Raw genomic sequence first — 12,926 nt, 5'->3', positions numbered from 1 at the left:
GCTGCATAATGTGTGCAAAATGTCTGTATAAAATTAAAATAATTTCCACTCAAAGGGGAAAGAAAAAGGCATACCACATGAAAGCCCTCAAAACCAGGGATAGAACTGGTAATTAGAGGGAAACCAGATACCAAACACACACCAGTAGGAGTCCATATAGCCTTTGCAAAAACAAAGTAGGTGACAAATGATATTATGAATAATAATGGCAATCAAACAGTGCTCAATTGCTACCCACTAGCCTACCTTTTTAATGAAGCAAAACAGGAGAGATGATGAAAAGATGCAGTCATTGGACCAAGAACCTTCTTTTGTAACAGATACACATTCCTTCTTGCTCCTTTCTCGGATATACTCACGTTAGCTATTGAAATTCACATAAATATCTCTGTATGCAGTTACATATATACGTCTGAGTAGTTTTCATCCTTATTTCTCCCTGTAGCCAGTGCTACTGACAGGAGAGGCAAACTCTAGAAACATTTGTGCCAGTCCCATGAGGCCTTCAAAGGAGGCACTGGTGGAAATGGTTAAAAGGTTCATCGTATTCTGTCTCTGTTATTTCAGAAGGAGTCCTATTGGCTAAATCTGCAGCACTAGGAGACTGATTTTCGTGATTTTATTTTAGATAACCACTGGTGATATAGGAATCATCTGTCCATTTGCTCAATGAGAATAACAGTATAACCACTGGTGTAGCGTTGTGGTTATTCTTTCATATCTGCCTGATTCCTAACGCTACTTTTTTTTCCTGTGTAGTTATCTGCAATGAAGAAGGATGTTTTTTTTTTCTTAGATACAACAAACTAGATCCTCAGCTGGTATAAAGCAGGGTAGCTTCATAAAAGGTAGTATGGCAATGCCAGCTGGGATAATAACTGTAAGCCTATATAAGTATACCATTTTGATGTACAGTAGTGGCAAGTTAGCCATGTAGAAATTTGACCTGATAGGTTGTTTATGTCAGTCTTTTTTTGCGAGTACTAAATTTTCGATGGCTATGAGCCTCCTCCCTTTTTACATACAAACCATGAATTACTTGTATTACTGCTAAAAAGCAGTATTATTCTCAGATTTTTTGTAGAGATGTTCTGGTCAACTCATATTTGTCTTTACATCTGAACAGAATAAAGAGTCCCTACTCTTGTCCTCATTTAAACTCAGTAAGATTGCTCATTGTTGAGGGTTTTCTCTCTGAAACCAAAACATTGCTTATAAGCTTGTGATATCTTAAAAGATTTAATGTGTCTTACATAGTCGTTTGGAGTCTCCAGAGAATCAAAATGTTGTCTGAAGATTCTGCAGATCATAGCTCAAACTAAAGGAGGATGATGTGCCTTTAAACTTGAACACTGAGATATAAAGTTTCCAAAAGAGCCATGAATATGTTTATTGACTTGAGAGTTCATCACAGGCATCAGAAAAATTTAGTATGTGCTATTTGGACAAGAGATAAGAGTTATGATGGGTATAGGACAACTCATGCAGGAAGGGAAGATTTTGACACTTTTTCCATATGGTCCCGTTTCTAGTTTCCCATCAAACAGTCTTCATTTTAATTATGTATATATATATATATAACAAGTTTTCTGATAAGCTTCTATGGATCCTTTCAAACAAGCTGAATCACATACGTAACAAATAGGCACAAAGTTAATGACTGCACATATTTGCTATTTGTAAGTTAGGAGGAAAGCTAAGCCTTGAAACAGTAAGGTTAACTGCTGCCATTATTAACATACCACAATTGTATATCATTTCTTGCTTAAAGGAACTATAAATAAAAAATGCAATCAGTCATACTGTATTTGAAGCCATCTGAAAAAGATTTTAAAATCCTGAGTCCTGGAGTATTTTAGTAGGCAAAACCTGATTTTGAAATATTTTCTTTATATTTACAGAGAAATACTTTAATATTAATTGGGAAAAGGTTATTGTTAAATCGAAACAAATATTAATCTGAAAGTACCTAGGACATAAAGATGAGGAAAGAGGAATAATAATTATGTTCACAAATTCACTCTAATCTCCAGCAACCTATGATTTTTCTCTTTCAAATAGCATGAAAGAGCAGCACAAAATTCACAGCTTTGATCTTTTTTCTGCTCAACAGAAGAAGTACCGTCAGCATCCATATGCTTTGAAGTTTACCAGTATTAAAGACACTCCTGAGATGATCCAGGCTAGAATTAGTTATAACCAGGCTGTGGATGTAAGTTATAATGTATATACATTATGATTATAAGAGTGGTATCCTCTTTGAACGACCTGATTGAAGCACTGGCTTTCTCTCTCTTTCTTTCTCTGAGATTATCTTTGGGAACCATGAAACTTCTGTGTTCTGGTGTGGTGCATCTCACAAAGAGCATGTTTCTAACTTGGAATGGGAAGTCATAGCAATCCCACTGAAGTGAATGGGAATTTCACGTAAAAAGGGCTTTCAGTCCTTTTTTTTTCTTTTTTTTTTTTTTTTTTTTTTTTTTTCCAGAAGTAAAATTCAAGACTAACACTGACCTTTGACCTTTAGAGGCTGTTGGCCTTTTGAGATTCATTGAGGAAGAACACATATGGGGTTCTTTCTCCTTTTCAAACAGATCTTTCAAATTTCAATTTCTGCATGTTCTTTGGAAAGAAAATGTGAGGCAGCATGACAAGGAAGAAAAAATACATTATTTCAAGCTGTCATCCTCTTGAGAGAGAAATCCAGAAGGGGAAACCTTAAAGGGAAGAATTGAGGCTGTTTAGTGTTTAAACATGTTTATTTTTAATAGAAGAGCGATTTAAAACCATTGTAGACTTAACTGGGATAATACTGAAGTAAATAATAAGCAAAAGTCACTCAAAAAAGACAAGTTTCAAACATGAGAGGATGTTTCATTGTGAAAATAGATATTTTTAAAGTGAAAAAGAAGATGAAAGACTTTGTGTAAAACACATGCTATTGTAATACTTATAGTGTCTATGCCTTTGGTTTAATTAATAAGATTCAAAAGGCTTACATCTCAGGCAGGATAAATAAAAGTCATTTTGTTCCACTGAGCCACAGTCAAAATCAGTCTGCTGCTCTACTTCTTCACACGTGGAGTTCTCATTAATTTTCCTCTCATGGAGCTGCATTACAAGTGGGTCTAGTTGCTAAAGAAAGTGGCAGCAGGGCGAAACAGTGAGACGTTCATTCTGATCTAGAGGGTCTCAAACCCATCATGCCTGGGAAAGGCAAGCTGGGTTGTCAAGACATGGGCCAAAGTCCACAAAAAAGTTGCTATCTGTACTGGGCTGAAAACTACCGTGTTAATGTAAGAATAAACTAAGAGAGGAAAGAAAAGTAATTTCAAGGAGGTGATCTGCTTAGCCATGGTAGGTGAAGTTCCGGTTAACCTCATAGAATACCTCTTATCTATCTGTAGACATCCCAAAGTCCTGAGCCAATCCTATATTCTTCCTCCAAGGACTGATACGAGTAGCCCACGTAGACAATTTAAGATGGGATCAGTCACCTTCTGAGTTTTTTTGTTTCTTGCCATTATCTATTGAGCAATCCCCTTGCAACTAGCTCTGGACATAAAATTGGAGTAATAGCACAGATAATTGTCATAGTATTCATCTACCAAAAATGAACAAATTTGGGAAGATGTGTTTGGGGAACTTTAACTCCCCAGATTCCTGTGGAGTTTCAGAAGTGCTGGTGGGCCTCTCAAGGCTGCATCCCCATAATAAATACTGTTTATTCTCCCTTTCCTTATTCACATATGTTGGAAGTCTTATCAAATTAATATTCAGATAAATGAACTTTCATAGTAATTGATTTATATGCTCATAACTTCTCACATACTCTAGCTGATGGTTGCATCAAACACTAAGTTTGAGTACTTTTTGACTGGTACAGTTGCCTGTGTTTAATGCTGTTGTAATTTTTCCATAGTCCTTGCATTCCATAAACCTATTTGAAAATACTTTTTGTCTGAATTAGGTGATGAATGGGTAGTCAATACTTGTTACTGAAACTCATTTCTGTTTGCAGAGACTGTACAAGGAACATGGAGAGAGTGTAAAGCATCAGTATACACCAATAACAGATTTTCCTGAACTCCTTCTGGCCAAGTTAAATTCCATGAATATCAGTGAGGTATAAATCTTACCTTTAATACTTTAAAGGAAAATGGAAAAAGTTGATAGTGCTTTCCCGTTTATCCCACACCAGAAATCATACTAATATTGTTCCTTTCACCAGTGTTTGATCTATGGTCTAGGTGTTTCTGAAGTAAAATCAGAAATCATATTTCTTACCAAACTTCTAAACAAACTTCTCTTAAGTTAGAAAGATAAGAACGAACACGTGATCTGATTATTCATGTTGTGTATTGATATTTTCATTTACATTAGCAGTTTGTGCTAGAATAGAATGAAACAACTTTGATAACATTGCTAGGATAACAGCAATGCTGCAGTGTCAACCCTCTGAACAGCCTCTCTGCTTCTCTCCTGTTCCATATTTCCTAGATTCGCTATAAGGAGACCTGGGGAAAGATGAAAGACGGTGGATATCAGATGAAACTAGATGCCATTCCTTTCCAGGCCGCAAAGGCTTCGGGTGAAATCATAAGCGACGTAGGTGAACTTACTGCTGATACAGTCCAGTAGGAGATGTCAGTCACTCCGGAGTGTTTCTGCTCTGCTGAGTGACTCTTGATGGAAACAGCATGTCCAGTGAACTCTGCAGCTGGGAGACATCCGGCCTCAGTCTAGTTAGTTATTGTGCTTTTGGAGGTGTGGACACAATCAAGTTAACCATCAAAGGAAGCTTTCCTAAGGCAAAGCTGACCAACCTCCTTAATGTATTGACCTGGATACAGTCACTAACAGTGACAGGGATTGTTCAGGAGATATCAGCCACTGTCAGCTAGCCAACCTTTGGAGAAGAGAGCGTAGTCAGGAAGTTCTACCCTTCAGTGTTTGTCTTGGGTGCCCTTTGCAGGTTGTAAATATGTAGTTTAATTTAAAGCATAGGAGACTAGTTTTTCTGAATTTGCTAGAGAGCCAATGGAGAAAGGTTCCTCAGGTTTATTCTGATCACTTGCACCAGGTTCTTGTCTTCCACCACCTGTGTAATAGCAGGTAACTGACTCAAACTACTTTAAGTGTTCATTGTTTTTGGCTTATTTATATATTTTTGTGCGTGTATGACTTTCCCTAAATAGAATAAAATATTTAAATGTTTCTGCAGATGAAGTCTCCCAAGCATCCACGGAAGATTTATTCAAATTTGATATCGTATTAAGTATAGCCAGAAATTATTGTCCATAGCAGCTCTCCTTCTGTAATAAGAAAACCCTTTTATTCAGATTTTAACAGTTCTAATACTTCTCTTCAGTCCTATTCATATGTTTGTTTATTTCCTATTTCTTTTTCAGCATAAGTATAAGGAGGCATTTGAGAAAATGAAAGGACAGATGGTTGGTTCATGTGGACTGGATGGTGATATTCACATTGCTCACTCGGTTCATGCATCATCGCTGCAGAGTGATGTAAGTACAAGAAAGAAGATGTGGACATTTTGGAATTGATTTCTTAACAGTGCCTAGTTCCTCATGGACAGCATATTTAGCTTCGGACTAGCTTCTTATCATACTGTTCGGTTTCAGTGGGCTTACACTAGGATTCTTTTCTTGTGTAATGATATTTGTAGATTGAGATAGGTAAAACGGCTGTTTGAATAAATCAGTCATTTGTGAGGTTATTTTAAATCAGTTTGATGACCGTCAATAGATCTGGATGTTTCTCAAGTTTTGCATAATCTGATTAGGAAATTTCATATGAAAAAAAATCTTTAAATATTTCTCCAGCTTTCTTTTCCTGGAACAAGAAGTGAAAACAAAAATCAGAAACACCTCCCCTCCCTTCTCCCCCCCCAGTAATGTTAAATCTTTTGAAATTAAGATGGCCAAATCAGTATACAATGACAAATATTTTGAGAAGGGATTTTTACTAATTCTAATACATATGTGGCCATTTGTGTTTTATGTCCAGGCAGTAGCTTCAACTTTTTGTTGTACATTCTAGAAATGCAGTAAATTAAGAATTCTTTTATCAGATTGATAATTTGTAGCTTTAATGTGTCCAATTCTTTAACAAAAATGAAAATAAATAATATTTCAGCTTAATTAAATATAATATAGATGGCTACTATTTTGATGCAGAGTAGGCTGCCACATATTATAATTGCACATAATGATTATTCATGGTATAGTTAAACAGATTAAGAAAAACATTTTTAAAAATAATAATTTATGCTGGAAAATTGAAGAAATATGGATAAAGTGTCTTCTGATCAAAATTTGAATTCTGATTACCATGCTCTGATTATAAATGTGTTCTGTTTTTAATTTGATAGGTGAAGTATAAGCAAGGTTTTGAGGATACAAAGGCTCACTTCCATCTGCCACTAGACATGATAAACTTGGTACATGCCAGGAAAGCCCAGTCTCTGGTCAGTGAACAAGAATACAGACAGCTGCTACACCAGTACACTTCTTTGACTGATGATCTGAGATTGCAGTGTGCCAAGAATGCATATAAACTACAGAGTGAGGTAATTGCAAAACATCCCAGCAATATTTCCCTGTTGGGTCTGGTGCAAGATAGTTCTGTTCCAAATCATGGCAGCTGATGGTATATATTTGCACGGCAACTGAAGGATAAACAATTACTGTTTTCCCTTGATTACATTCAGGAATGAGACATTTATCTTGCTGGGCATTTGTACAATGTGTGTGAGCACACCATGGTAAGAGATAAAGTAAGGTAGTCTTTGATGATGGGGCAGAGAAGTGTTTGCAAGTGGGGATGAGTGCCCTGTTAGTGAATTACTCTTTTTAAGGACTTACTAACCATGAAAACTCTTCACCCATATGTATTTTGAGTTGATTTGCACCTGGGTGGGAGTAATGTGCACTTCCACAAGAAAAATGCCTGTTGTTAAAGATCTGATTTGTAAGAGAGCTGTACACTGTGGCCCAAGGTATAACCTCTGCAATTCTCATAAGGATGAGTTTATCTCATGATCTCTATCTCATAATCTCTATGATTATCTCTACATGATCTTGAGTAGAATTACCTAGATAATGCCTTACAAATTCAAGGGTAGGCAGAGTCAGTTAGCACTAAGGTAAAGGGCTTTCAATAAATTAGGTTGCCTCAGGAGTCCTCAGGAAGGACTGTATCTTAAAAACAAGTCCATCCTAATTCTTTTGAAGCAGAAAATAAGACAACCCTCCTTCTCATCATCACTCATCTCATCATCAGACGAAATAAGATTCATTGTAAAGTATCTACTTGTAATCTAGTGGTCACATTTGAAAAAGTAACGTTTACAATGAGTCTCTGCTGTGTTTGGTGGTCTAGAAAATATTTTAACAAAATCTGCAGGCTGTCTCAGAAGTATTTTTCTGTAGTGTTCTCCATTTATGTTATGACCATGCAAAATTGTTTAAAAGTAACCATATTTTGTCTGCTAGCCTAGTTTTTATGAAGTTATTAGCTTTTTTTTTTTTTAATATTTCATGCACTTTTCTAAATTGCTTTTATTTTATGTAAATTTATAAATAAATAATCTGTAGATTTGATTTATATATTATAAGCAAACTAAATTTATATATCTGGCAAAAGTATTTTCAAGGTTTCAAATGGAAGTGAGGAGCCCAAATATCATTCAGTGTTCATGGGACTTAGTACTCTTTAGAATCTTGCATCTGTACAGTAGATCTATCAGTGCTGTATGCACAGAAACACAAGAGCCTAGGGTAAAGTACCTTAACCTTCTGTAGTAGGTACAAATTTTAGTAGATTTATTTGAATAACCTTATTGTGTATTTCTGGATGAATAAATATAGGGCATCTCAAATGCAAACTTGTAATTACTTCTGCTTCGTTTTCCTTAGAATTTATACCGGTCTGACATGAACTTTATGCGAGGAGTTGGATGTATTACTCCAGGGGCCCTGGAGATTGAAGGAAAGAAGAAAGCTTCTGAACTCATCAGTGAGGTAACAAAAGAGGTTTTTGATTTCTCCCCTACAAACAAGAGTTTGCCAGATGTCTTTCCATTAAACTGGGCTGGCAAAGTGACTCACTGGATAATGCTAGGCTCCCTCCCCTTGTGTTTGATCACTCCAATCATGTTCTAACTGCGGATGGGTGAACCTGATGGAATTCAAGGTTTTGCAGGCTTTGCTAACTGTTTTCACAAGTCTTTTCTCCCGTGTTTCAGACCTAGGAGGTTGTTAGTTTATGTGATTTACTTTAGTTTTAAAATGTGTTTTTTTTTTTTTTTTTTCCTTTCTGTTTTTCAACTAAAAATAAGGTTGTGACTATGTCTCTTAAGTACCTTGTACTGTTTCTCCAAAATTAGACTGCAGAGTGCCCAGTACATTACACTGTCCTCAGTTTGACTTCTGCTTTGCAGTCTCAGATTGTTTTTCACTTGCTGCCTTCATGTACTATTTTTTAAACACTGCTTTAACTGGACTTTTCTCTCCTTTGTTTTGCTGTCTTCTTACAGTCTTTACTAGTTTCAAATCGTGGATTTTTTGCCCATATTCATATAGATGTGAAATTAAGAAAAAAATATATATTTTTTTCATAGTGGCACTCTAGTGAGTGGATCCCTTCTTGCAGTGATCTTACAGTTATTTTGTTCACAATTCTGATATAACACCACAGGTTGGATGGAACCTTATTTTTCCCACCAAAAAAAAAGATCATTTGGCTTATGCAGAACCTTTTTGTAGGATTGGATTTACTTTTACTGTAATTCCACTAGTCAGGGTTAATGACACCAAGGGGTAAAACAACCTCATTACTATATTCAACATAACAGCACTTTGCTTGTTTTTTGTTTTACACCTTATTCCTTACTTTTCCCCTGTGAGACTTCAGTTCATCAGATTCAGAGAAGCAAGGGTAAATTAGTCTAATGGTTAATAGATAACATATCCTTTGCAAGGTAGGGTTATAAACACACTTCTAGTGTGTTTTAAGTACTAGTGTTGGAAAATGTACCTTATCTGACAAGACAATTTAGTTATTCTGTTCATTTTTCTTTGTGTATGAACTCAGAGTAAATATCGTCAGCAGCCACATTCCTTCAAGTACACATCGGTGACAGACTCTCCTGGTCTCCTTCATGCAAAATTCAGCAATATGATTGCTAATGAGGTAGGCTCTCCTAACGTGAATCAGAAAATATGCTTTTCAAAATGCAGAGAGAGAGGGATGGAGGAATGGGAAAGAGACAACCCTGTTCTGAAAGAAAATGTATCAAAAAGAAAGCAAGCATCACTGAATTCTGCTTTTACACAGTTTTTATTATTTCCAGACAAGCATTTAATCCCATTCTTCAATTCAGTCTCTTTTTTAAAAGCTTGAATAGTGCCCATACATCCATATGTCCTGTTATCAGGTGTTTTTACATGAAACAAAGCCTCAAAAGATCATTTCTGGGGGGTGTTCTTGAGGGAGCTCATTTGCATAACATGGTCCACTTTTGAGGCCTCCAGAAAAAGAATCCTTTTTCTAATTTTCAAAAAGCAAGAGAAAACCCACAGGTAAATTACCAAAATTGTCTGTAATAAAAAAATCCAAGCTAAAAAAATATGACTAGTCTTACAGAAATGCCAGCCCTTTTAAATAACACACTTTTAAGGTGCCCTTAATGTTCTCGGATCAACTTTTGGCCTCCTGGGAACGTACAAATGCAAGGCTAACAGCACAGTGGGTAGGCTTCATGATATATGCATAAAAATTGATTTTAAAGTTGCTTTTTTTTATGCCCAGGAAAAAAAACAAAAACAAAAACAAAAACATGCAATAGCATTGTTATATTCTCAGTGGTTTTTTGCAGTGGCTGATTAAAATTGTCATAATCATAAACAACTTAAGCACTGCTATTACATTATTGAAACATTTGGAAAAATAATTGCAGTCATCTTTTTTGATCTCTTTTCTAGCGTCTTTATAAAGCAGCAGGAGAGGACAGTCAGCATCACTACACACCAACGCTGGGTCTGCCTGAGTTTACACGGGCAAGAATAAATGCAGCCAATCTCAGTGATGTAAGAAGTTTTTATATTTCTTATATGGGTTGGAGGATGAGTTGTGCAATGTCAAGAAAGATGGATAAGCAGAGGACTTTTTAGATCTGTTCTATTTATGATTCCCTGATTTGATTATATTTATCTCCATTAGCATACATACAGTTGTAAATTAAATCTACATAAAGAATAAGACTTGTTTTGTCTAAGTTTGTAGGATTTCCTCAAGATAATTAAAAAAAAAAAAAAGCTTTGATTATGAGGAATGAGACTGTAACTCAGAATAACAAATGAAAGAGGGTTCCTTTGTTTGTTCCTTTGTGCATTTAAAAGTGAAAGAGCAATCTACATGTGCCTTTCCTACTTTAGGCAAAATACAGGGAATCTTGGCATAATCTACGTGCTCAAGGCTACAAGCTGACAACGGAAGCACTCCCTTTCCAGACTGCGAGGGCCTCCAGAGAAATTGCCAGTGATGTGAGTTGAATGATTCAACCTTCCATCTTGCCTAATTTCTGTTAACTTCATGTAAAACAATGTCTAAAGCAGATTTTACTGAATTAAAGCAACTCCGTAACCATGTGAGACAAGTGTGAGACAGAATATATTACTTATGAATGAGATTCTTTGTGTGACTTTAAAAAAAAAAAAAAAAAAAAAAAGGAAAGCAAAAAAAAGAGGAAGAATCACTGCTAATCGAGAACCAAGCTCAGTTAAACATCTTCCAGTGGGAAATAGCTGGTGAATTAAAGTATTTGCAGACAGATAAATCAGAGAGATTCTGCTCCTCTCCAGGCTTTTAGCTTCTCATATTATAAAGTGCCCACTAATTCTGTCCACCCTGCTTTGAACTGACTTTTGGAAGTGCTTGGGGCTCCTGAATTGAAATGAAGTCAGAAGAAGTATTCTTTGAATCTCTGTAAATCAGGAGCTGACTGTCTGGTTATGAAGTGAAAATTAGTGAATTCTCCTGTATACATGTTTTCTTAGCCTCTGAAATAGGGGAAAAAATCTTCTTACCTCTAAAAATATACTCTTACTTAGGTTGTTGTTTGGAAAACACTCAGACATGATGGTATCCATTTCTCAGAAAGCCCAAGTTCATCTCAGGAAATTTAACAAGAAAAAACTGACAATTAAGCTAAAATTAAGTAAAGAAAGTATTTCGTTTGTGTAGTATTTACTTGCATATTTTATCTCTAATATGATAAAATATGAATCTATTTCATGTGCATTTGTTTTATGAAGCAACTATATCTAGCTGTAATGTATACTTAACTATATTTTGCAGAGTGCTTTTGGTTACAGCTTCAGATCTGCTCTAAAGGGTACAAATCCATAATAGAATTACATCCACTTACAACAGATCTGAATTTGGCCCTTCATCTTCGAAGCACTTTATAAACATTAGCTACTGTAATTTAATCCCCACAACTCTCTTGTGTGGTAGATAAGTGTTATTATCCCATTTCAACTACATTATGAACTCTTCAGGGCCCAGGCCTTCCCTTTAAAGTTCCAAGCACCCTGTTGATGCTGTATAAATAATCATTATCATCATCATCACTATTTCACAGAGAGGATAAATGCAAGATCATAGGGAGAGTTATAGTCCCAGCTAAGATGAGAATGAGGGGTTGCTGGTGCTTATTCTTGTGTTCAGGCCACCATCTTAGGTTTCTCAACATAGTTATTGATCCGAGAAGACTGAATTTACTCTTTAAAATAGCTGGGTGGCATTTGCAAATCTGAAGGCTACAAAGTGCATATGTTTCTCTGTATAGATTTTTTTCTTTTTTTGTTTGTTTCTCTTACATTCTCATTCCTAATGATGGGATCATAACTATGAGAGATAATGAAAGTCCATGATCTGAGGTTAAACATGACAAATGCTTAGAGGATATTCAAAGCGTGTACTGAATTGTGCTTAACTTAAATGTTGCAACTACTGTGATATTTAAATTTGAGAGCAACAAGAGATGCAAAAATTACTTCATAGCGCTGCATAGTCTGGCTGTTTTTACAGTCAGCATAGATATTTCTGTGTTTTATCCTGAGTTATTTAGCCAGAGCAAGCAGCTTAAATTTGGCACATTTTCACTTTTACCCTTTTTTATTTTTAGTACCAGTATAAATACAACTTTGTGATGGAGAGAGGAAAGCACATTGGTGCCAGAAGTGTTCTGGATGATACCAGGTTGCTGCACTGCTTGCACGCTGCCAAATTACAGAGTGAACAGGAATATAAGAAAGGATCCCAAGGAGTGTGGTCTCAGTACCATCTGCCAATGGACATGGTGAATCTTGTCCATGCAAGGAAAGCCCAGGCCTTAGCAAGTGATCAAGACTACAGAAAGAGACTCCATGAATTTACAGCGCTCCCAGAAGATATGAAGATGAAATGGGCCAAAAAAGCCCACATGCTACAGAGTGAGGTAAAGACTTTCCTTCTGTTAATAGTAAACTGAAGTTAACAACAACTAAGCTTTGAGTGACTGGAACAAATTGTAAGCTGACATTGGGCAGTGGTTTTAGACAGATTGTAAACTTGCGTACGTGTAGCAGCAAGATATCTGATTGCTCTGCACATATGGACTATACGTGAATCAGGGGTTCTCATGTTTTGAACCTGACAGAAAATCATTGTGGTCACTTACCTGAGGGATGTAAAACAGATCTCTTGACATTTTGGATCACAGCCAGCCAGAGGTTCGACAGCCATTGCCCTACGTGCAGAATTCTTTGTGCAGGAAATTAAATGCTCAGAGGTTGCTTTGAGATATGATGTTAGAAGGTCACTTTGCAGACAGGGCTGGGAATATCAAACAAACAGTTCCC

The 12,926-nt window shown here is 36.2% G+C and overlaps 1 protein-coding gene across 3 annotated transcripts in view; it reads left to right on the top strand.

The window, feature by feature from the left end:
• Positions 1-12,926, top strand: part of NRAP (nebulin related anchoring protein) — a 49,183-nt gene that overhangs the window by 28,855 nt on the left and 7,402 nt on the right. For 2 of the 3 annotated variants that reach the window (XM_068688612.1, XM_068688610.1), the window contains exons 26-35: positions 2,114-2,212; positions 4,022-4,126; positions 4,501-4,608; positions 5,412-5,525; positions 6,392-6,589; positions 7,938-8,042; positions 9,115-9,213; positions 10,005-10,109; positions 10,458-10,565; positions 12,212-12,523. In XM_068688612.1, coding sequence (XP_068544713.1) covers positions 2,114-2,212; positions 4,022-4,126; positions 4,501-4,608; positions 5,412-5,525; positions 6,392-6,589; positions 7,938-8,042; positions 9,115-9,213; positions 10,005-10,109; positions 10,458-10,565; positions 12,212-12,523 — 1,353 coding nt within the window. The remainder of the gene's footprint in view (positions 1-2,113; positions 2,213-4,021; positions 4,127-4,500; positions 4,609-5,411; positions 5,526-6,391; positions 6,590-7,937; positions 8,043-9,114; positions 9,214-10,004; positions 10,110-10,457; positions 10,566-12,211; positions 12,524-12,926) is intronic. The other variant, XM_068688611.1, reaches the window with a different exon arrangement.

The sequence above is a fragment of the Anas acuta genome, chromosome 7, assembly GCF_963932015.1.
Source record: "Anas acuta chromosome 7, bAnaAcu1.1, whole genome shotgun sequence".
In the NCBI taxonomy this organism is placed as follows: Eukaryota; Metazoa; Chordata; class Aves; order Anseriformes; family Anatidae; genus Anas; species Anas acuta.
Note: the sequence above shows the minus strand (reverse complement) of the source record. Positions and strands in the feature narration are given on the sequence as shown.